Source organism: Wasmannia auropunctata, unplaced genomic scaffold (assembly GCF_000956235.1).
Source record: "Wasmannia auropunctata unplaced genomic scaffold, wasmannia.A_1.0 LD335767.1, whole genome shotgun sequence".
In the NCBI taxonomy this organism is placed as follows: domain Eukaryota; kingdom Metazoa; phylum Arthropoda; class Insecta; order Hymenoptera; family Formicidae; genus Wasmannia; species Wasmannia auropunctata.
This window is the reverse complement of record NW_012027123.1, coordinates 165,543-186,969: the sequence shown is the minus strand read 5'-3', so window position 1 is coordinate 186,969 and position 21,427 is coordinate 165,543. Positions and strand designations below refer to the sequence as shown.

Below are 21,427 nucleotides of genomic sequence, written 5' to 3'. Positions count from 1 at the left end.
CTCATGGCACATAGAAAAACGTAAAGCAACGTAAGCAGTAAGCAAATCGGCTAATCACAGTAGAAAATTTAAGGCAATCTTTACGTTCTCTACTGTGATTGACCAATTTACTTACTGCTTATGTCTTACTGCTTTACATTTTTCCACGTGCGTGGTAGACCCCACGCATTAGACCATGCATGGCTTTACCGTGCTAAACTAAATAATTATGCTTGATGTTGGCCGTATAAATTTAAGTGATTGATGGGCCTCCCTTTTTTTAATAAGGGACTTTGCAAAAGAAGAACTTTTACCACTTCACGCTCAATCAATGTATGATTTTTATAATATAATTACAGTTATATATTATTAAAATGCAGCAGTTTAATATAGACTTAAGAAAAGTATGTATATTAATTTACATATCTTTTATTTTCTTTCAGAGCCGAAATATAATGTCTGAGCTTATACGCGTAACGTACGATGGCAATCCACCCTGTAAGCGAGATTTGATTCCCATAGACAATGAGAATTATGTTGACTTTGTCGAACAATTTGTGAAAAATATTCGCAGCTTTAGTTCTCAGTATGGTGCCAGATGTACTAAAAATCTTTACAATTTTACAACTATAATTGGGCTACCTAATTATGTTCCAAAGTTTTTTGACATGCAGATATATATATTTTCTTGCATCATCTGTTATTGTCCTATAGAAAACTATCAACTTTTCTGAAATAATTATCTCATTTCTTTATTTGTAACTGTTCAAGCAATGCTTTTCATAAAAGAAAACCGACGAAGTATTATTAAATAGGACTGGTCAAAGGCAAATTTTCGTGACTATCATGAGTGGACTCACTTGACTGTCACGAAAATTAAAACTGATAATAAATAAATATAATGAAAGTATAGAACTGGTACCCTACAACATGATTACTCACACAGAGACAATATTTATCTTATTTGCTTTATCATGCAACATCCTATTTCCAATAATAGCAATCTAATACTACAAAATTTTATATTTGATATTTTTCTGGTTTATTTTTTAATATAGAGAATTGGCTGGATTTACAAACCCAGATGGGATGATAATCGTGTAGTCTGCAGATGGGAAGAAGCACCCTCAAGATCAATTGATTACATACCACAGAATAATACAGATATTGTGAGCGAAGAATATATTGGTACGTAATATTTGAATTGTGATAAATAAGAGATTGTAAAAGAAGATACATCTCTGTTGACAGGAGAAATTATAATTGTTTTTTTTCTATTTTGAAGATATTGAGTATTATGAAGCTGTATATCCAATTAGAGTTTCTATATACGAAATATATTATCCTGGGACAGTAATTCGAATTTGGGCTCTAGATCCTAAAAATCGATGATTTTTATTGTGGAATGGACCAACTCAGATTTCTTTCACATCACAGAATACCACGGAACGAAAGAAAAAGCGGATATTTTCTCCGCCTTTACAACCATGCAACTTTAGGACAAAAATACTCAGACTAGAATTTAACTACGAACACTCATTCGATTGTTGTACAAAGCTAGATGCTGTGATGCTTATTGGTACATCAGACTTGATCTTTCCTAAAGATCAATCCCACGAACAAAGTTTTACTAATCTATTAAAAAGCTTTAACCCCAAGTATCCTTGCCACAAGGACATCCATAATTTAACACCAGATTATAAAAATGCACAGTCGGATATAATCCATCTTAAAAAGACATTGAAAAAACATTGCATTATGTGTGAAAGGTATTACAATTTATCAATATTAATATTTGTTCTTTTTTTATTCTCTTAATAATGAAAATAAGTTTATATGTACTAATGTTAATTTTTTTTGTAGCGATGTAAGATATCTTAAAGAGGGGTCTAACAGTATGCGACGTTCTTCATCGGATAAACTTTCAAAGTTGATGAAGGACAGCAAACTCTCTTCAGACAGATCTAAGAAGCTATCATCTTATAGTCTTTCTAAGTTTCCTGTAAAGTATACTAAGAATTCTTTCTCACACATAATGATATTGTAATGTTATCTCATTTATTAAAATTCATATTTTATCTTGCAGGACGAAGTAATAATAAAGATATTAAGAAACTTAGACTTGAAGTCGTTATGCTGTGTAAGCAGCGTGGACAAACGGTTCAATAATTTAGTAAAGGATCCTAGGCTTTACACAAATGTGAATTTGAAACCGTTTTGGAATTTTATTACTTCAAAAGAGTTTAATTACTTAGCACCCAGATTTAAATATTTACAACGCTTGGATCTTTCAAATTGCCTAATTTTTATTTCACATTTAACAAAATTCTTTGATACCTGCGGTAATCTCTTAACACACTTATGATTAAATTATCATATACTACTCGACGACATCACATTGTTTAAAATTTCGAGAATATGCAGAAATTTAGAAGGTATGTATGCAAATGACATATATAAATGATTATTACGATTATAAGTGAATTGTTTATGATCAGTACGTGTATAAATTTCTTTTTAGAGTTGGGTCTACGTGATTGTCAATTAATAACAAACAAGGGATTCTCACATCTCGAAAATCTGGAGCTCCTCGAGCGTTTAGATCTATACAGAACATGTATAGAAACTCGAACTCTTTGCACGATACTGCAAAGAAATCTACGGATGCGTCATTTACGCTTAGGAGGCATGATGAAACTGGACCATCCGAATCTATTGCAAATGGACGAAATTGCAATGGAATTGAGAAACTCGTGTCCAGATTTGGAAAGTATAAATTTATGGCTGCCGTACGCTCTTACATCGCAAGGTATTAATGCCCTTGCTGACTGCAAGAATCTACGAGAAATAGAATTCGAAGATAATTGGAATTGGTACGTGTATGTGTGCGTTACACTTTCTCTTAAAATGCATGTCCTGTCGCGCTTTCCGCAGAGTGCAAATTTAAAATAGATAAAATCTGTTTATAGAATAAAGTCAATAAAGAATCTAAAACTCGTTAATTGTGAGTCCATTGCTCTCTCAAGGAGCGTCATCCCAATCTCTTAAAATTACATATTACATCATATTTATTATAATTTGTATGTTTGTTAATTCCTTTTGCACCTGAAACAGCTGTGTTTTTCTGTTTATGATTGAAGAGCTAATAGTCATATATCTTTTGTTTACAGTGGCACTATGATCGGCCATGGCGACATCGACTTCCGTACGAACCTTCACTGCTACTTGTTGAATTTTCCTGAGTCATGAGAGACACCTGTAGAAGACTCTCTGGAGGAAAGTAGACAATCTTGTTCAGTTAACTAAAGGAAAATAAACCCTCAAAATTAACGGTAAAAATACGAAAATGCAAAAAACGAAACATTAGCGATATTATATAGTTTCTCAATGGAAACTAAAGAAGGTGCCTAAAGCTAAAAACAAAGAAAATTAAAAAATATGCTTTATCCTTGTTAGAGCGATCATTTTCTATTCAGTGCCATTTATAGTTAATTTTCTTCGCGAATAATTTGTAGCACATAAATCACAGAAGGGACTTCTTATTAGTAAGATATATACACATACATAGATATTTATATATACATATATAGATATATACATTTTTATCAGTGAGACATATAGTATGTATATATCTCACTGCTTATTTACACACATCCATTCAAAAAAAAAAAATGTAACGACTGATGTTAGATCTAACTTATCTAACGTATTTGTTTATAATTTAGCGAGAGAAAGTTATCGGGTCGGATGAAAAACTCGTCTGTTTCGCCTCTTTCCTCTCGACGCTGCTTACTACTGACAGCTAGTGAATGACGCAACGCGTCATTTCCTCTCCTCTCCTCACTTATATCTCATACATACAGACCGATAACTTTTTCTCGCTGAAAGAGTATAGAATTTTAAGTTTAGATGTAAACCATATATGATCTTGAGAAAGTTATCTTTTCAAAAATTGCGTTAAAGTGCAGGTGAAAGAATAAAATGATTTGATGAAATTTGTTTTAATTACACATTTTATATTCAAATTTAATTTTTTTTCTACAAAAGTAACATTGAAAATTATATGCCAATTAGAAAATGAAAATTTACGCATAGGGTAATTTAAATCTTACGCATTATAATGTGTAATGAAATAGAATCAAGTAGTATTTTGTATGCACATATTTTACATTACGACATCAGGAAATACGTCGATTGCCTAATTAATTAGCTAAAATTTTATTTACCTATAGTTATAAAAACAAGTTTTGTGAATCGAGAATGCAGTTTCAATGATGCTATGTACTCTGTGCCTCTGCCTCATCTGCCAAAGAAAACCAATTGTAATGTTTCTATAAAATAAATTAATTCGAACTAGATTGTGTAAGTGAATATTACAAATAAATTTCAGAGCGCCTTCTACAGTTACGATTGGATCTTGGTACCTAATATTTTTATATAAATTTTTAAATCCATTATAAACTGCGCACCGAATCAATTCTTTTTCTTCGAATCTGGGACTTCTCGAATTTTCGGCATGTGATAATATTCAAACTTCGGCTGAGGTAAGTAATATTTCTTGCAATAATTTCATCGCAATGTTTTAAATGCTTATTCGCATCGGATTATTAAGAATTGAAAATCATCAATTGTGATCTCACTATTCCATCTTCAACTATAGTAATGATTGCGTTGCAAGTCCGACGTTGATTCGGCTTGCACTTTAAATGGCTGAATAATGGACATTTAAAAGTTTATATAGAATTTATATTAGGCACCAATATTCAGCCGTGACCGTAAAAGGTCTCAAATTTATATTTATGTTTCCATATATTTTGCATATATTCGCGCCACTGCGGTTGGATCCTCATGCAGATACCGGCGCTTTGACACCTGAACGCTGAAGTCTGAACGCTGATTGACGGAAAACGGTTAGTGAGGTTAGTAAATAGTACGAGATGCTTGCGCCCGTTCCAGCTGTATTAATGTAGTTCAGTAATTGAACCTGGCAAACTCGCTTCTATTTTCTTAAGTTAATCTTCGTTTTTCGTCGAACAAAACCAATAATGACAAGATTGAAAACTGATAACAATCGCACAAAATCTGTGAAATCTGGCACAGCTAGTTAAGGTTATAGTCGTCGATCTGGTGCAATTTTGGATCTGAGCGTTTTTAGGTGTATATCAGTGTATATATACTTGATTACGGAAGAGACGCCTGAATCTTAGCCTATTATTTACATTCCGTACCGGGTTTCTCGTACAACATGACTTCGTTTGTAGCGGACGTGCTAGCTACAGCAGGTAATATTTATTATCACACGTTTTATTTTGAATTGGACAATCATTGATACCGAATGCATCTCTATGGTTATGAATTTCCCACGCAGCATGAAATCATTTTTTGAAATATTTTAATTATATATCTCGTAAACATTTGTGAAACATTTTAAATTATTATATTAAAATATTTCACATAAATATTCTAGAAATGTACAAATATTGTAAGAAATATTCAAAAACTCTGATTTCCTAGGACATATTCATACTTCAGAAATATTTCAAATCTGACATGAAATGCAAGAATTTTGGAAATATTTTTGTAATATTTTATGCTGTGTGTGGATTAAAACAGATTTTTTGCAGCCAGAAATATCGTAGCCTTTGTAAACTATGTATTCGGATCAGCTATGCACGAAATTTATAACAGAAAATGTAATCAAGCAATATCTCTTGCCACGCAGGTAAACTTGAGAAGGTAAATCTTTATAAAAACATTTCTGAGATACAGAAGGAAATAACGAAATTAGAATATGAAGTTAAAGACTTCATGGACGACAATTACGTTGAGTTCAGTGCAAAGTTGACAAGAGACGTACACCTGGTTAAAAAGACGGAGCAGCTGCTGGAGGAGATAGGTATTTTGCAGAGCAGAATAAATGATCAAGTATGTTCTACCTCAAGCACTACCTGTCACACTACAGCAGACGTTTGAATTATCACTAACGTAATAAAATGTATTTTAATATAATACATTTATTATATAGGTCAAAATAGAGCTGTCTGGTTCGACGAAGGAGTTGAAGACACTCTCCCAGGCGTTGAAGGAGTCCAACATCAGCCTGCAACTGTCCCATCAGCTGATAAGCCTGCACAAGTGCATAAAATCTATAAAGAAGACACAGGAGGAGAAGCAGTACGTCGACACTGCCAGGACTCTGCAGGAGATGCAGTCTCTGCTGTACAATCCTCACAACCTCCTGCACGATCTCGAGATATACGCGGCGATCAAGGACGAGTACTGCAATCTCTACCGTTCGTGCTTGATGGAAGCTTCCAGCCTTCTGCACGATCGAATCTGCTGGAGCCACGACGTGAAGGAGGACAAAACAGTCAACTCCGTCACCGTTAAAAGCAAGTACGACGACATACAGGAATTGATGCAGGGGCTGCACGTTATGGATCATCTCGAAACTGAATTAGAAGTATTTTCCACAAAACTGATGGACATTATGATCAAGCCCATCATTTACGACCAGTGTTCGGTATACGTCGTCAAGGAGCGAGTGTTCACCGTCGAGATATTGGAGAAGAACAAGACGCCGTGTTACAAAGGTGTGCTGTACAACTTGAAGTTGCTCTTCAAGTTTCTCCATCAACATTTAAGCCTAGTCGTGGATAACGAAACCTTCCTGAGAAGATTGCAGCCGCATCTGCTGGAACAGTTGTCGCGTCCCTTGATAGCAGATTGCATCTCCCACACCATTCCTACTTCTAACGCGGATCTGAAGAACTTCGAGCCTGTGGTCGAAATGATTAACGAGTTTCAAAACTACTTGGTAGAAATTGGTACGTATGTCTTAACTATTCGTAAGTGTTCACTTTGTAGTACAAAATATTAAACGACGTAAAATTTCAGGATTCCTTTCCGAGGACCAGCTCTTCTTGTCAGAATACACGAACAACATTGATAAACTCTTCATTAATAGGATATGTCAGGATTTACTGGCCAAAGCTAGAAACATAATGAGGAAAGACTTGCATGATTCTGTTCGTTACGAGCCGCAGGTATTCGCTTGACTATTGTTCTATTAAAATAATAAATAAAATAAGAGCATTTGACCTCCAATTACATATCTTGTTCTGCTGTAGGAACCGCCTAAACTTATAAATAAAGCGTTTGAGAACGGTTGTGATTTATCCATTGAAAAGAAGTTAAGCGATGTGTCGTTTCATCTACCAAAATGTCAAATAAGGTACAATTCAATTAATTTTACATGTACGAAAATTTGAATTTGAATTCAGATTTGGGCAATCTGGCGTTCTATTTGTAATTCCATGACACTAAACATAAATATTACCAAATGGATTTTAGCAAAAGTGCACAAGAAACGCTAGAATTAGCGAGAACAATACTGGACGAGGCGTGTGATAGTTCGGATGCTTGCGCCATTAGATTATTTTACACATGCAGAAACGTATTCGAAATGTACGCCGGTTTGGTACCCGAACATCATAAAAAGTTCTTGGAAACGATACCGCAGCAAGTTGGTAAGAACATGTGACAGAAAAATGAACTAATTCTGGCCCGAATAAAATTAATATTACATAATTATTATAATTATGTTTAGCTCTGTTTCACAATAATTGTACGTATCTCGCTCACCATCTGCTTACATTGGCCCACGAATATAGAGACAGATTTTCGAAAATTGTACAAAAATTGAACCTGACATTCGCGGATCAGATCATGATACTTCGAGACGTCGGGTCGCAATACTTTCTAGACCACATGAAATATCAAAGAAATATTATCTTCGACATCATCAAAGATTCAGGTTTGTAATTCACTTGTCAGCTACCAATAAAATTGAAGTAAATTTCGCTAAAATTTGTTATGTTTATAATTAGGTTTCTCTGGACTAAGCCAAACGCCTCAGTTAGATCCCAACACCGAACGTGCACTAAGACAATGCATCAGACAATTGGAATTATTGAAAACCGTTTGGTTAGATGTGTTGCCTATAAATATCTACTGTAAAGCCGTTGGTCAGTTTCTTTATTCATTAGAGTCTTTTCACTTCACAAGTTATATTTTAATTTAAATTTTTTTTTTGAATATTTTAGGATGTATAACGAATTCTATGATTGACGATTTGTTGACGAAAGTCATATCAGCCGAAGATATTCCGATCGATGTTGCGACAGAGTTGGTAACTTTATTTAATATGGTTGTAAAACGAACGCCGCAAATATTTCCTGTAAGTATATAATGCAAAAAAAAAACATACAAAAAGATGAAGTATATGCACGAGAAGTTTATATGACAAATTTTTTATTGCATCTAATGTCATGTACATTTGATATGATAAAAAGTTGTTCGAGATAGTAGCGTTCCAAGTGGTTCCTGCAAAAATTAAGCCATAAAAACATTATTCCGTTTGATGAGACAGATGCGTATTAATTGGCATTTTCACTTCATAGGATCAACAGATTCAACAGCATGTACGGAAGTGGGGAAAGTTTTTGGAATTGATCAAGTTACTTGGCGCGTCACTGAAAGAAATCGAAATTAGATGGGGAAATGGGAAAGGGCCATTAGCACATGAGTTCACTGCTCCACAAGTCAAACAACTGATCCGGGCACTATTCCAGAATACGGATAGAAGATCTAATCTCTTAGCTTCTATAAGATAAAAAAAAAATGTAAAATTACATTTTCAAATATATGTAAACGACGAATGAATAATTAAGTATGTATCACACGTATTAAAACTGAATGTGCAAAACAGCCTAAGAAAACTGTCTAGAGAAAAGATAGTCATATAATTTTACATACTTTTTGTATAAACACACGTATTAAAAATAAAAAGAAAAAAATACTATACCTCTGTTTATTGCGAATTTTATATGCATATATATAAGATGACATTAAAAAGTTTATGTTCTAATCGATTAAATTATTATGAATGGAACTTTGATTGCGTAGAAAATTGTAAATATTAATAAAATAAAATTAGTAATTAAAATTATAAAATATTAATAAAAATTGAATTCTAGGTTCATAATCAAAAGAATAATTTTTAAAATTAATCTTAAATGGTTTTTAAGAAAAAATTGAGTTAAGCATCAAGATCAACTTAACATCGAAAAAATATCAGATTCAGGGAATACGCTTCTCTCTTTCTCTCTCCCCCAAAAAAATCTTACAATCTAATTTTCTATTAATAAAAATCGTATAAGAGCTTAGTCTTTAATTTTCGATGTTAAGTAAATTATAGCTATATTAATATTTGATATAAGTTAATTTCTTTTTTGTCGAGATACTTACGTGAATGCTTTCAACTTATAATAATAAATTTGCGTATGTCCAGATTTTGTGTCGGGTTTAAAGCGACAAATTCCGAGAAATTCTCTTTTTTTTTTGTCAAAAAGTCGATTAAAGTAGTAAAATGCACGAAGTAAGTCAGCGCAAACGCAATATTACGTAAAGAGTAACGTATCTAATAGTACTGAAATTAGCCTGTAAGTGGTATCGTAGAAGTATAGATAAATTAAGCAACCGTATTTAGTAAAAAAAATTTGTTCGCAGTGACGAAAAAAAAAAACATTTTAGATTACGTTATCATAATAAACTGTGATAAAATAATCAGTCAAGTCAAGTCAGTTAAGCAGGCAGACAGGCAGGCAGAGGGTGGCGGTCAGTAGTGAGCGCAAATCGTTTAATATATCAATTTCCAATTCCATCTTACAGTGGAGATACATCACTATTTTTTTTTTTTATCACTTTCTTATTTACGAGCATCTGAAATGACAAAAGTGGATGCTCGGACGTCTCTTTCCAAATGCAGTACTGTTTCCGCACGTATATATCACAAAACCGAAGTGTGGAAGCTATATGTCTTGTGGATGCGATCGCTTTAAGCCTCGCAAGATTTTGATCTTGTTGTTTGTGCGTCGAAGTTCTCAAGGTGCGACCTTGCCTTTCTTCGCTTGCACAATAAATTATATTAGCTTGTTATATGCGAGCAGCAGTTTGCATTTGGCTAGTGTATTGCGCGCGCGATTTACCGTCTCCTTTCCGATTCCATATAAAATCGTTTACCATTCATAGAACGTTTAAGCGAGCACACGTTTCTATCTAAATACGTGAGAATGATATTCACAAGATTATGGACCGTGTCGTACCGCAGTCTCTTAGAACTTATCGGAAAGCTGGAAATAGTGGAAATAGTAGCGCTAAGCCAAGCAAATCAACAAAATTACGAGATGCTATTATTTTAAACGGTCGTGAGATTATATGTATGCAAATGAATCTCGAAATCTCTATAATCCGTAAACCGAGGACCACAAAAATCCTATCGCATCTAAAAACGTGTGTAAAAAGAAAGGAGAGATCTCTAAGAAAACAACTCGCAGTAAGGTTTTTGAGTCGAAAGTAAAAATGATGATTGTAAATAGTGCTAGTCTCTATAGGTTACAGCCCCTATATTATTAATTACATCTTCAAATATTAATCGTTCGGACTTCGCGATTTGTGTTTTTGACTTCGCGCGTTTTTTACGCGAAGAATGCTTGCTTTTTTTTTTTTTTTTACGAGGGAACTTTCGAGTGTTCTGTTAATCATAGAAAACGTTCTCCGTAGCAGCGACCACGGGTTGTATGGGAGTGGTACAATGCTCGGAAAACATTGCACAGCGCAAACTGCAATGGTAGTTCTTGTTTATATACAGGTCGCTGTGTAGATTGGACAGAAATGAAGTCGTCGAAGGCGGGTGGCTGAGTGGCCCGCAGTTCAGATTGGCAAGACGCAGCGTAGTTCTTTTATGTGCATTCACGTAGATGACGATGACTGTGAACATGGAAGTGCAAAACAGTTTGTCACATTACTTCGCCCCCTTTGGACTCCCATTTGACTGAGAGCCGATCAGTAGCTTGATATTTTTTGTGCATGCAATTTAAATGAATTTGCCATTATTTAATGATATCAACGGATTCTCATGCACATAAAAATCTTTTTATGCAATTTTGTAGAATTCCTTCCGTATATAGTTTATGTAATAGGCCGAAAGCAACGTTGTGTTCGCGTAAAATGCGGAATCGCATCGTAAATTGTTTTTCCGTAAATTAATCCATTTAGGATTTTTTGCCTTGAGTTAGACAACTCTTTCAGACACACACAACTCTTGTTATATCTCGTGTCTTTTTTTTTTATACCAACACGTGATCAGACTATTTTTCCATTTATCACAATAGTTAATATTCTTAGAACCTCTCGTCGTTAAAATACCGTCGTTAAAAATTTCCTTTCATTTCAATAGCCTTCCTCCAAAAGTCTTTTAAACGATACGAATTTTTCAAAAATAAAACTCAAATATTCATTTTTTTTACGTTGCAATCATCCGTGCGCGATCACGAAGATCGTAGGATCGCAACACACGTCGCGAGATGCCTCTTAACGGAAATCTACTATCTAGAGAATTGCAATCTAATCAAATTCCGATCGTATCTTTCCAAATTCCTACAAAATGTTATTGTACGTTTGAGCTAGGGGAAAAAAAAACTCGCTAACAAACGTGACACGAGGTCAATATCAATTTAGATGATTTAGATGATGGGTACTCGTCAATACCTGCCACGGCCGGCGGGAGAGCGGCTTCGATACCTCGCTGTGCTCGTGTCCTTCCCGGTGTAGTAGTCGGCGCCGGTGTCCCCGCTACTACCACCGTAGACGTCCTGCGTATATCCGTCGCGCGTAACATACCCGCTGCTGCGATTGAACATATAGTCTTCTCCGTAACGACCTCTGCCCCTACTTCCGCCACCCCTGCCTGTATAATAGCTGCCTCCGTAATCCCCGTAAGTACTGCCGCGGTAACCCGCGGTGGTGCCGCCCCGTGAGCCGAAGTCCCTACCGCCAACCCCGCGACTCCCGCGGAAACCACCCGAGCCACCGCCCCTACCGCCACCGCGGCCCCTACCCCGCGATATCTCCACTCTCAACTTCGCACCCATGATCTCCATGCCGTTCAGGTTGCAGCACGCCAGCTCGGCCTCGTTCATGTTGAAGAACTCGATGAACGCGAAGCCCGGCGGGTTGAACGCCACCCACACCTTGTTCAGCTTGCCGTACTTCTCAAACTCCACCTGCAGATCCTCCTTCTTGATGCTCTCGTTCAACCCGCCCACGTAAACGCGCGTATATCCTTCCGGCGTCATCTTGCTGCTAAAAAAAAAAGGCAAGATATTAAAATGACATGACAATTTTTCTTCTCGAAATATGGAAATGGAATAATTTCTAAATGCCATCTTGGAATTTTTCAGCGCCAATATTACTCGATTGACTTTCAATCGAGTCGAATGACGTTAGCAATAAATTTCATGTACCATTTTATTCAATTTGGACAAAGAGCTTAATTGGGACTCGTGTTAAAATTAATTGCATCACTTGTACGGCGTTATTCAAACGTTTAAAACGACGCGCGGGCAAAATATCGCTTTTATGCCAAGTGGAATAACAAGTCGGGCTCGGATAAGCGGAACCGGATAGGAACAATCAAGGACGCATAATTGTATTCATAACATGCGCCTTTTGTGCGAGCCGAGTCATGGAGAGTCGCTCTTTGTCTCCACAACAATGCCAGCGAGCTTCGAGCAACTTCGACATAAGCGCAGAGACGCTCCGCGGCTTTTTCAGAAGCAGGTATCCGCGAATCGCGCTTCCTCGCGCGCGTGACCCTCGGCGTCGCGCGCGGGCCGCCGTCGGGGATCGCGGTGCGCGAGAGATACGTGGTGCGCGGTGACAAAATGATATCGCGGGTTGCAGCCAGCGCGCGGCCATGGCGGTATTTTTGTCAATCGGCGGCGAGAGACGCGGCGGCGAAGCGACGCCGCGCGGCCGGGGTCCCGGGCCCGCCGGACGTCGCGCGGGCGAAACGGGCCCGGTTCGCGCGCGGCGGCGAGGGTGAAACGGCCGGCGTCGCGTGAACGCGCGTCGGCGGGACGCGAGGTGTAAACAGCGCGGCGGCGAAGCGGGTTTACGCGCCAACGGGTTCGAAAGCTGCCCCCGCTGCGGTGCCTACTCACTCCGTCGCTCGTGGTCGCCCGCTGGTCTCTCACGATATTGGGGTTGCTCTCGTCGCCAATCGGCGTCAGATCGCCGACGGGGGAGACGGGTAGGAAGGAGACGGATGTCCTCGGTCGTAGGGAACGTGCACGCCGTGCGGCCGCGCAATCGATAGGAGCGGACTCACCGGGGTTCACAGCGCACAGAAAATCATGTCGGTCGCACTCGCGGTCTCCAACCCAGACGCCGCCACGGACGCTCGAGGATCGGGTAGAAGGGAAACTTCGAACCACGGCGTGAAGCTCGCGCGGTGGCAGCCGCGCAACACTGAAGGGTGGGAGGGGGGGGATGGCCAATCGCCAGCCTGCAACCGCGAACTAAAGTCCAATTGCGATATCACCGTGTACCCGACTTAACTAATTTTCGTACGTCGTGGCTCTGCCAGCGCGAAAAAAAGTACGAAACTGCCCCTAACCCCTTTCATCCGATTCAGTTTGTTTTCTTTTTTGTTTAGCTTAGCTTCTCCTGATCCTCTGCACTTTTTATACAAATTGATACAATTAAGAGGGAAACGTGAAAGACGTTGAAAGAGATCTAAGTTTGCCGAGGAGCCTAATGAAGTTACCAGAGAAAAAGGAAGTCAATAATTTTGTGTCAATAATTATGCTAATGAAGGAATCTAAGTTTAAGACAATAAGATTGTCAAATCCTAATTAAATAAAAAAACGAGAGGAAGTTTTGTGTCAAACAACTGTCGTTGAAGGAAATCGGTTTAAGAATGAGCTTAATGAAATTTGAGAAATATTAACGAAAAGAAGAGAAAGTTAAATTTAATTTGATTAATGTCTATTAAGTAGTTAAAGGCACTCAGGTGAATTCAGCCTGAATCTTCCTAAACTATGGAAAAAAAGCCTCAGATCCTCCATCAAACAGCTGATCGACTGTCAAACTGCGCTTCGTCAACTTGGTGTCGACTCTGAGTGATGTCGTAATATTGAAAATTCTCACATCAATATATATATTCTGTCACACGATTTTCGGCGCATTGAAAGTTCCTGCCAAGCACAAATTTTTCTATCTTGTAATTGCCAGTAAAAATATGAAAAATTCATAGAAAATTACAACGAATCTATCATACATAAAGTATCGTCTGTTGAACGTTACGACAGCGTGTAATCACTGCAGCGTAGATCGCTGATTTTTAGGCCTACATTTTTCTTTATCGCAATCTCAAAGCACTCGAGAACGTAACAGCAATACCTACTGGAGTGTTAAAGCAATATTCGAGCCTGAGCGAGAATGTCAGCGCACGTTATGTGCTTGACCTCTTCCGGAGGAATTCCTTTGTTCTCACGCCAAAAGGGGGACAGTGACACGGTATGCGTGCACATAGAGAATAAATAAGTTTGATTTTATTTTCAGTTAAATATGTTTAAAAAGAAGTAAGAGCAATGCTCCTTCGTAAAGAAATCAGATATTTCATGAGTTGAAAATTATTTGCAGATGACATTTTCGAAGATCGCATCCCTCAATGGAGTTCACATGTTCTTAAAATCACAGGACATCACTCTCCTGACTACGGATCTGCCGGACGTGACGGTGGCGTGGAAGGAATTCGAGCAGTGTATCATACTGATAGCGATTGCGAGCGGAGTGACAAAATACGTGCTGGACAAGTTCCTGGACGCCACTTTCGGCGCAATGGTCCTCTTCACCGGTATCGACGAGATAAAGAATACCAAGAATATGGAGAGGCTCAAGAAAGACATGCGTCTCTGCAGTCCTATTATCGACAGACTAATGGACTGCTTGGACATTGGGGACAAAATCTCGACGAAAACCGATATGATCAATATGACAGAATGCATCATATCTTCGGAAAGTCACTTGCTTCAGGTACTGAGATTTTCTTGCGTAGACGCGGCGTAAATGTAAAATTACACGCGATACTCAATAAGCACGCGTTCAAGACCTGTTTAGAGGGATTTATGGAATGTCTGAACTCGATGTACGGATGTATTTTGGTGCACGGTTGCGTGGCAGCTGCCACGGAAGGCTGGTGGTCGCTGGATCCTGTGGAAAGAAAATTACTGACAATAGCGATCACTTCAGAGAGTGTTTGCACCACGCGAGACATTCCCGTGTTTTTACCTTGTAAAAGTCCAAACGTAAGTATTTCAAAGAAATGTATGCGTGTATCTTATTTAATTTCTGAAATTTCTTAAGAGATATCTTAAGAGATTTCTTAAGAGACAAACTGAAGAGTGAATGATTATGTATAATTTCTGTAACTTCAATATATAATATTCTGTTTAGGTGGCTTTCCGATTGGTGTCTGTAACTCTAATTAATCACGTGGAAGTTCTGGCATTATGTGGACCGAGTCCAGAATTAATAGAAATCGAGAGATTTGCTGTGCAATGCTGGAAAAACAGTATGGAAGGATTGAATTCGGTTGAACAGTGCTATCCGCGAAACCTACCTACGTCGGTGTCTTTAGACAGCGAAACACTTGGGTAATTGGGACAAGAAAGTTATTCAGCTGCACAGCTATTTTGTGTGACTGATTATTACAACGTTCTATGAACATTTCAGATTTCTGCTGGCAAATTACAAGATAGAAAAATTCGTACTTGGCAGGAACTCCCAGTGCGCGAAAAATCGCGCGACAGGCTCGCACAGATTAGACATTCTGCGAACGTTTTATCACCAAGCGGTCGAAACGTTCGCGCTGTCGATCGAGCACGAGGAGAGCAACGACGAGACGCTAACCGCGAGCACCTGGAAATTCGTCGGTGCGAAGGAAACGTACCTGTGTTCCGAATATCACAAATGTCATGCTGTGAAACATGGTGACAATATACTTTGCGTTTTGTACACGTCTGTAGTGCCTACCCATACCATGAGACTGATTAGTCAGAAAATAGTAAAAATGATATTTAGCGATAAGCAGATATATTGGTGACTTCCATTTCTTTTTATATATTTATAAAATAAAATCTACTGTTTTATATTCTAATTTGATATGTATTTATCCCTTCTTTTTAGCAGAGAGAGAGAGAGAAAATATTACAAACACAGAGAAATGCCGAAGCGTTACTTAAGCATGTACATTCTTATTTTTCGCAAGACGTATGTAAATCCATTATCTTTTTTTTCTTCTTGAGAAAGAAGATGTTAAGTACAGTTGTTGAGAACGAAACCTGCAGTTACAGATTTAAAACTTTGTTTAAATTGCGCTTTCTACACTGCGTTTCTCTCTTCTCTTTCTATTACCGTTATTCAGACATAGATCTGTTTCGCTCTAGCTACAGGAGGTGCAAAGCTGGGACAATCGGTTTTTTTTTTTTTTTTAGCACGACACGCGCACGTGTGCTCCGTTCACGCGTTAATTCTGTTCCAGGGCGGGCGCGGCGGCTTCTCTCGAGTCGCATGGAAACGAGAGAATATTCTAGTGGTGTTCCGACTGCTGTTGGTAGGCTCGAAAAAATCGATAAGGGAGACGCGCGAGCCGACAAAGGCGCACGCGTCGAGCGTTACTGATGCGTGTCAGCTGTCCCGGTCGTAAGTGGAAACGAAAAGTACAGGTGTTCCTCCGCACCGCGTTTCGTGGTCTTCCAATGTAGAGCTACGATCGAGTGACATATTAAATGGCTTGCGACAACTGTACGAAGGTGTATCTGGGATACGAGGACGAGTACGTTGCCGACAAGCACCGGTCCCTGCTCAACTTCACGACGAACAAGATCGGCGGGCATCCAGTGAGTAGGGAACGAGAGGCCTCGGTATTCGCGGGAGACCAGCGTCTCCCCCGTCGCGATTCCTAATTTTTTTATTAGGTCGCTCTGCTGTATATCGCACGTCAAAAATTCAGCAGAAGAATAAGCATGAGAATATTACGATTTAACAAAGCACGCGATATTCACACGAACGACATGTGAAATATTAATAAATATGAAATGATGTATGAAATATTCTGCCATCATGGAAAATTATTATTTAATATTTTTCACGTTATTTTTCTCTGTTAATTATGGTTGTAAAACATCTGTTAATTGTAGTTAAAATAATTTCATCAATATTTTAACCGACATTACTTAACGTGGCTATTTTGCTCGAGGTATACATGATCATGCGTATAATAATTAATATATATAATGTTCGTTGCTTCTAGAACTGTTATGGGAAGAATACATTATCGTCACCACAATGCAGACTCTGTGGCTTGTATCAGCTCTTGGCGCTGCAACTGTACGCACCGTTAGATAACTCAAAGTACCATCGGACGCTATACATATTCGCGTGTATCAACTCGAATTGCTGGAATCAAAACGAGAGCTGGACATGCTTGAGAATACAGCATCTGGAGGATGAGGCCAAGACGACTACGCCGGACTCTGGGAGCGTCAACGTGCCATCCACGACGGCTTGGTTGGCGGACGCGGACGACTGGGGGGACAATGTAAATGACAATGCATCGGAACAGAATGGGAATAATATGTTAGAGAATGATCCGTTACAGTTTCACTTTTCCCTGCATAAAGAAATAGACCAGGATATACGGGAGGAGTTGTCCGTCCTGCGCGTGGATGATCCGAATGCAAATAGGTTTGTGTGTGTATTAAAATCAATCTTATTTACGAGCAAATAGTATACCTGTATGTAAATTTCTTCTCTTGTCTCTTCCGAACGTTACAGTCCAGCCAGCGTGGACTCGCCGATCAGCGGTGGTGCCGTGGGTCGTTTAGATTCCCCTCAAGCCTCGGCAGAGATCGACGGGGACGAGAGCGAGGTCGTGTGCATCGACACTCCCACGCGACCGCAATGTGATCTAGTTAGTTTACTGCACGAGGTAACGCCGTTGCAAATCACGAACGCGGAGGCCAAGTACTCGTTCGTCGAAATATTTCTCTCGGTCGACGAGGAGGACTGCAGCATGGACGTGTCGCAGCACGTTCGAGACCTGTTGGTCGAGTACCAGCACAGCAATCCGGACCCGTCGACCAAGTTCACGCCAGATTCTGGCAATCCTAAGACCATCGAAACGGACGTGGAAAAGTATGAGAAAAGCATTCCTAAGCACGGCGACGAGATGTTCCACAACTTCCTTTGCAGAATACAGAGGAATCCTGGACAGCTGTTACGGTAAAAATCTCTTTAGCGATGTTTCTTATGTCTAAAATATAGAATAAAAAGAATGTATATATTCTTTTTATTCATTTCTATTTTATTCTTACATATATGAGTTTTACTTTTTAGCTATTCGAGGGACAATTCTGCACCGTTACTGTTATATCCGCTGAGCGGTTGTATCGGCAAATGTCGGCATTGCGGCGACGAGATGACTTTTGAGCTGCAGGTTTTGCCGACGATCATACCGAAATTAATACTGAATCCACGAGGCGAGCGGAGTTTCCAGATCGAGTTCGGCACTGTTTTAATATACACTTGCGTTAGAAGCTGTTGGTCCGCGACCGATTCGTATCGGGAAGAGCATGTCGTTGTTCAAGCTGAAAGACTATAGTTGTAAAGAAAAGAAATATTAATAAGAAAAGTTACGAGTGAAGCCAAGGTTCTTCCAGTGATCCTATATAGAATTTCATATTTACGCGTCTAGGACGACTAGTCATGTTACTTCTGTAGAAAAATACCGTCCACCTCTTCATGTACACATCAAAAAGTCCTATGTAGCGAGCGATGGTTGATAATAGTAAAGGCGTTACAAAAACGTTATCTCGAGCTACATTAAGCGACATGTGATTCGCAATTGAAAAAAAAAAAAAGATTTTAGGAATATCTTTTAGAAGAGAATCCGAGTAAGAGCATTTATTTTACTTTTCATCTCGATCTTAGTATATAAGTACAGTGTAAAATACAACTGTACAATTGCTACTAATACGTATAAATACAGAAACCTCGGTGGAAAATTACGTGTATCCCTTGTTCTCGGAGTTAATTCAGATATATTATACATTTTTACAGTTTACTTACAACGACTACCTTAATTGTACATTAAAAAAAAAAAAAATAGTTTAGAAATAATTTACAGGTGAGATACAGATTCGAAACGTGAGACCAGCTACATATCGAGGTTGCTTACGCGATTTAAATACATTGGTCAAATTAAGCAAATGTGTTTCAAGAGCAACTCTTTTCATGTCTCTTCTGTCTATTGTATACGCACACGTATAAAGTTCAACCGAATCCGTCGAATTTAGTTTAGTAGGTTCTATTCAACGGATGTTCGGCGAAATAATCCTTTTTGCTGTACATAACTTCGGCGACGGTCTTGTTGAACTTGTCGCCGTTGTTCCACTCCCCTGCCGCGATCTCGTCGGCGAGAACCTGCACCCTGTCTATGCAGAGAATCGCGAAGCTGTCGGCCAGATGCCGATCGTGATCGTGGTTCCTCATGCCGATGCAGTACGCCCGGGAGGCGCGCGAGAGAACGGTGGTCAGCGCGAACGTTCTCGTCGCCATTTCGCCGAGTCGACGCAGCTCCATTTGCCGCTCAGGCACATTCCTGGAGTGGCGTTCCAGCAACAGCACCGAGACGGTCTTGAGCCTGGTGATGCACTTCTCCAGTTGTGTGCTACCTGTTGCCAAGGACGGGTGCACGTGCTCGGCGAGTTTAAGCGACAGTCGATAGTCGTTGCCCATCATCCACTTGAATATGTACTCGGGAAAATTGAAGGGATTCCGCAGCTTGAATATGTGATCGCGCAGATTCTTGCCCGTGTGCTGCAGGCCAAGTAGAGCTATGTACGTGTTCGAGTCGAAGCTGCTGCCGTCGAACAGGGTGTACGACAGCGCGTCTTCCAGGGTTTGTATATACGGACTGTCCCTCAGGTAACTCTGCGCCCCGATGAGCTGCAGCCCCTCGTAAATGTGCGCGACGCACTCGCTGGTGCAGTACGCCTCCGCCATGGCCTTCTCGAGCGCGCAATCCTGATTCTCGAACGTGTCCATCATGCCGGCGGTGTAGTACAGCATGCTCTCCATGCCGTACAGGGAACTCGCCATCTTACCGATCACCTCCTGAACGCTCTCGCACTCGTGCATGTTTTGATCCAGATGCTTCCTCTGCAACACGTGCCTCGTCAGTACCCTCGTGAAAGCCTTCAACGCGCCGACCGCCTGCGGGGCGAGGTTTCTATTCCCGGGAGCGAGCACGTCTATCAGTATACTCATTCCGGACTTCGCGTCACCCAAGAGGTTCTCCCACGGTACTTTGGTGTCCTGAAAAATAACCGTGCTGACCGGACTGTCTCGCAGCCCGACCAGACTCTTGACCTCGCTCGTGACGCCGCCGAAGTCGCGCTCCACCAGAAACACGCACAGAGAGCTCTGCGTCTTGGCGATCGCGTGGGGATGGCCGGTGTGGGTCAGGACGACGAACAGATTGGCGTCGTGCCCGTTGACCACGAACGCCTTCTCGCCGTTCAGCGTCCAGTACGTGCTGCAGTCCGACTGGACGGCCGTGCTGCTGAGGTTGTGCATGTTCACTCCGCTTCCGGGCTCGGTGAAGCACACCGTGGGAACGAGCTCGCCGGTCGCTATCCTCGGCAGGTACTTGGCCTTCTGCTCGGCCGAGCCCAGCGTGGAGATGATCTGGACGGGCACGATGTGATTCTTGACAATGTAGCACCCCAGCCAGGGGAATAAGCTGAGCACCTCCACCAGCTTGGCCGACTCCGAGTGGTTCAGGCCCAGGCCGAGATACTGCTCGTCCACGCACGCCCGAAAGACGCCCAGTTCACGCAGGTGAGACAGAATGTCCTCCCGCCGGACGCCCTCCGGATCGTCCAGACACTCCGACATGTACTTCTCGATCGGCTGGACCCACTCGAAGAAACGCGTATGCCTGTCCTTGGTCTGCGGCTCCGGGTAGTACAGGAACTCGTGATCGAACGCGGCGAGGAACAGATTCTTGGCGAACGGCTTGCGTTGCGGCTCCTTCTTGAGCGGGGCCGGCAGCCGCGTTTCGAGGTTAATCGTGTCCAGGGCATGCTGGCCGACGTGCTGGCTCTGCGTGTGCCGGACCGGCGTGCAGACGCACGAGGCATGCCACAATTGCCTCCTGCACAGAAGTCGACGTGCCAGCATCGTTGTCGCGCCTCCGGATAACCTTTTCACAACTCTTTCGAAACGGAAGATCCGTGCACACCGCGGTCACCGCGGATGCATGGAGGTTAGGGTCGTTAGTGGCATCTGGTGGCGTTATGGTTAACGAGTTCGGTACTATTCCGCAGACTCAATGGATAAAATACTCGGCTGATAAAGTAGGGTAACTGTCCCTATTAGTGTGCCCTGAACCTATTATATTAGTGTGCTTTTATATTTAAATAAGTCATAAAAATAAACTGGTACAAATAAATAGACAAAGTATTTTTTTTCTATAAAG

General features: G+C 40.4%; 5 protein-coding genes and 1 pseudogene across 8 annotated transcripts; 4 read left to right on the top strand and 2 right to left on the bottom strand.

Annotated features, from left to right (window-relative positions):
* Window positions 1-14: 14 nt before the first annotated feature.
* LOC105456114 lies at window positions 15-3,974 on the top strand (annotated as a pseudogene).
* A 17-nt stretch (window positions 3,975-3,991) lies between these two features.
* LOC105456110 (centromere/kinetochore protein zw10 homolog) lies at window positions 3,992-8,842 on the top strand. 2 transcript variants are annotated; one of them, XM_011699924.1, is made up of 11 exons: window positions 3,992-4,523; window positions 4,834-5,261; window positions 5,702-5,904; window positions 6,005-6,806; window positions 6,877-7,025; window positions 7,110-7,213; window positions 7,333-7,508; window positions 7,589-7,795; window positions 7,869-8,006; window positions 8,085-8,218; window positions 8,442-8,842. In XM_011699924.1, exons 2-11 carry the CDS (start codon window positions 5,225-5,227, stop codon window positions 8,652-8,654), a joined length of 2,163 nt encoding a protein of 720 aa, XP_011698226.1. In that variant the 5' UTR covers window positions 3,992-4,523; window positions 4,834-5,224; the 3' UTR covers window positions 8,655-8,842. The 2 variants fall into 2 exon arrangements, with proteins under 2 accessions (XP_011698226.1, XP_011698225.1); XM_011699923.1 differs by having other exon boundaries at window positions 3,992-5,261.
* A 1,848-nt stretch (window positions 8,843-10,690) lies between these two features.
* LOC105456109 (RNA-binding protein Rsf1) lies at window positions 10,691-13,212 on the bottom strand. 2 transcript variants are annotated; one of them, XM_011699921.1, is made up of 3 exons: window positions 13,044-13,212; window positions 11,590-12,183; window positions 10,691-10,809 (listed from the first exon to the last, which is right to left on the bottom strand). In XM_011699921.1, exons 2-3 carry the CDS (start codon window positions 12,174-12,176, stop codon window positions 10,782-10,784), a joined length of 615 nt encoding a protein of 204 aa, XP_011698223.1. In that variant the 5' UTR covers window positions 12,177-12,183; window positions 13,044-13,212; the 3' UTR covers window positions 10,691-10,781. The 2 variants fall into 2 exon arrangements, with proteins under 2 accessions (XP_011698223.1, XP_011698224.1); XM_011699922.1 differs by having other exon boundaries at window positions 11,590-12,180.
* A 259-nt stretch (window positions 13,213-13,471) lies between these two features.
* On the top strand, window positions 13,472-16,042 carry LOC105456108 (protein fuzzy homolog). Its single transcript, XM_011699920.1, has 5 exons — window positions 13,472-14,400; window positions 14,527-14,919; window positions 14,994-15,191; window positions 15,340-15,539; window positions 15,619-16,042. The coding sequence occupies exons 1-5, from the start codon at window positions 14,323-14,325 to the stop codon at window positions 15,986-15,988; spliced, it is 1,239 nt and encodes a 412-aa protein (XP_011698222.1). The 5' UTR covers window positions 13,472-14,322; the 3' UTR covers window positions 15,989-16,042.
* A 93-nt stretch (window positions 16,043-16,135) lies between these two features.
* Window positions 16,136-18,950, top strand: LOC105456107 (programmed cell death protein 2-like). 2 transcript variants are annotated; one of them, XM_011699918.1, is made up of 4 exons: window positions 16,136-16,784; window positions 17,198-17,631; window positions 17,722-18,168; window positions 18,283-18,950. In XM_011699918.1, exons 1-4 carry the CDS (start codon window positions 16,674-16,676, stop codon window positions 18,545-18,547), a joined length of 1,257 nt encoding a protein of 418 aa, XP_011698220.1. In that variant the 5' UTR covers window positions 16,136-16,673; the 3' UTR covers window positions 18,548-18,950. The 2 variants fall into 2 exon arrangements, with proteins under 2 accessions (XP_011698220.1, XP_011698219.1); XM_011699917.1 differs by having other exon boundaries at window positions 17,198-17,637.
* Window positions 18,951-18,966: 16 nt separating this feature from the next.
* On the bottom strand, window positions 18,967-21,204 carry LOC105456106 (acyl-CoA dehydrogenase family member 9, mitochondrial). Its single transcript, XM_011699916.1, has one exon. The coding sequence runs from the start codon at window positions 21,127-21,129 to the stop codon at window positions 19,243-19,245; it is 1,887 nt and encodes a 628-aa protein (XP_011698218.1). The 5' UTR covers window positions 21,130-21,204; the 3' UTR covers window positions 18,967-19,242.
* Between the last annotated feature and the right edge of the window lie 223 nt (window positions 21,205-21,427).

What these genes read in the sequence shown, in the direction of transcription:
- LOC105456106 (XM_011699916.1), bottom strand. Translation starts at nt 21,129, where the DNA reads ATGCTGGCACGTCGACTTCTGTGCAGGAGGCAATTGTGGCATGCCTCG.
- LOC105456110 (XM_011699924.1), top strand. Translation starts at nt 5,225, where the DNA reads ATGACTTCGTTTGTAGCGGACGTGCTAGCTACAGCAG. An exon ending in GGACGTGCTAGCTACAGCAG is followed by an intron (nt 5,262 to 5,701) that starts GTAATATTTATT and finishes CTTGCCACGCAG; the next exon opens with GTAAACTTGAGAAGGTAAAT. An exon ending in TATCTACTGTAAAGCCGTTG is followed by an intron (nt 8,007 to 8,084) that starts GTCAGTTTCTTT and finishes TGAATATTTTAG; the next exon opens with GATGTATAACGAATTCTATG.
- LOC105456107 (XM_011699917.1), top strand. Translation starts at nt 16,674, where the DNA reads ATGGCTTGCGACAACTGTACGAAGGTGTATCTGGGATACGAGGACGAG. An exon ending in CCGAATGCAAATAGGTTTGT is followed by an intron (nt 17,638 to 17,721) that starts GTGTGTATTAAA and finishes CGAACGTTACAG; the next exon opens with TCCAGCCAGCGTGGACTCGC. An exon ending in AATCCTGGACAGCTGTTACG is followed by an intron (nt 18,169 to 18,282) that starts GTAAAAATCTCT and finishes TTTACTTTTTAG; the next exon opens with CTATTCGAGGGACAATTCTG.
- LOC105456109 (XM_011699921.1), bottom strand. Translation starts at nt 12,176, where the DNA reads ATGACGCCGGAAGGATATACGCGCGTTTACGTGGGCGGGTTGAACGAG. An exon ending in TCTCCCGCCGGCCGTGGCAG is followed by an intron (nt 10,810 to 11,589) that starts GTATTGACGAGT and finishes CCATGTTCACAG; the next exon opens with TCATCGTCATCTACGTGAAT.
- LOC105456108 (XM_011699920.1), top strand. Translation starts at nt 14,323, where the DNA reads ATGTCAGCGCACGTTATGTGCTTGACCTCTTCCGGAGGAATTCCTTTG. An exon ending in AAAAGGGGGACAGTGACACG is followed by an intron (nt 14,401 to 14,526) that starts GTATGCGTGCAC and finishes AATTATTTGCAG; the next exon opens with ATGACATTTTCGAAGATCGC. An exon ending in TACCTTGTAAAAGTCCAAAC is followed by an intron (nt 15,192 to 15,339) that starts GTAAGTATTTCA and finishes TATTCTGTTTAG; the next exon opens with GTGGCTTTCCGATTGGTGTC.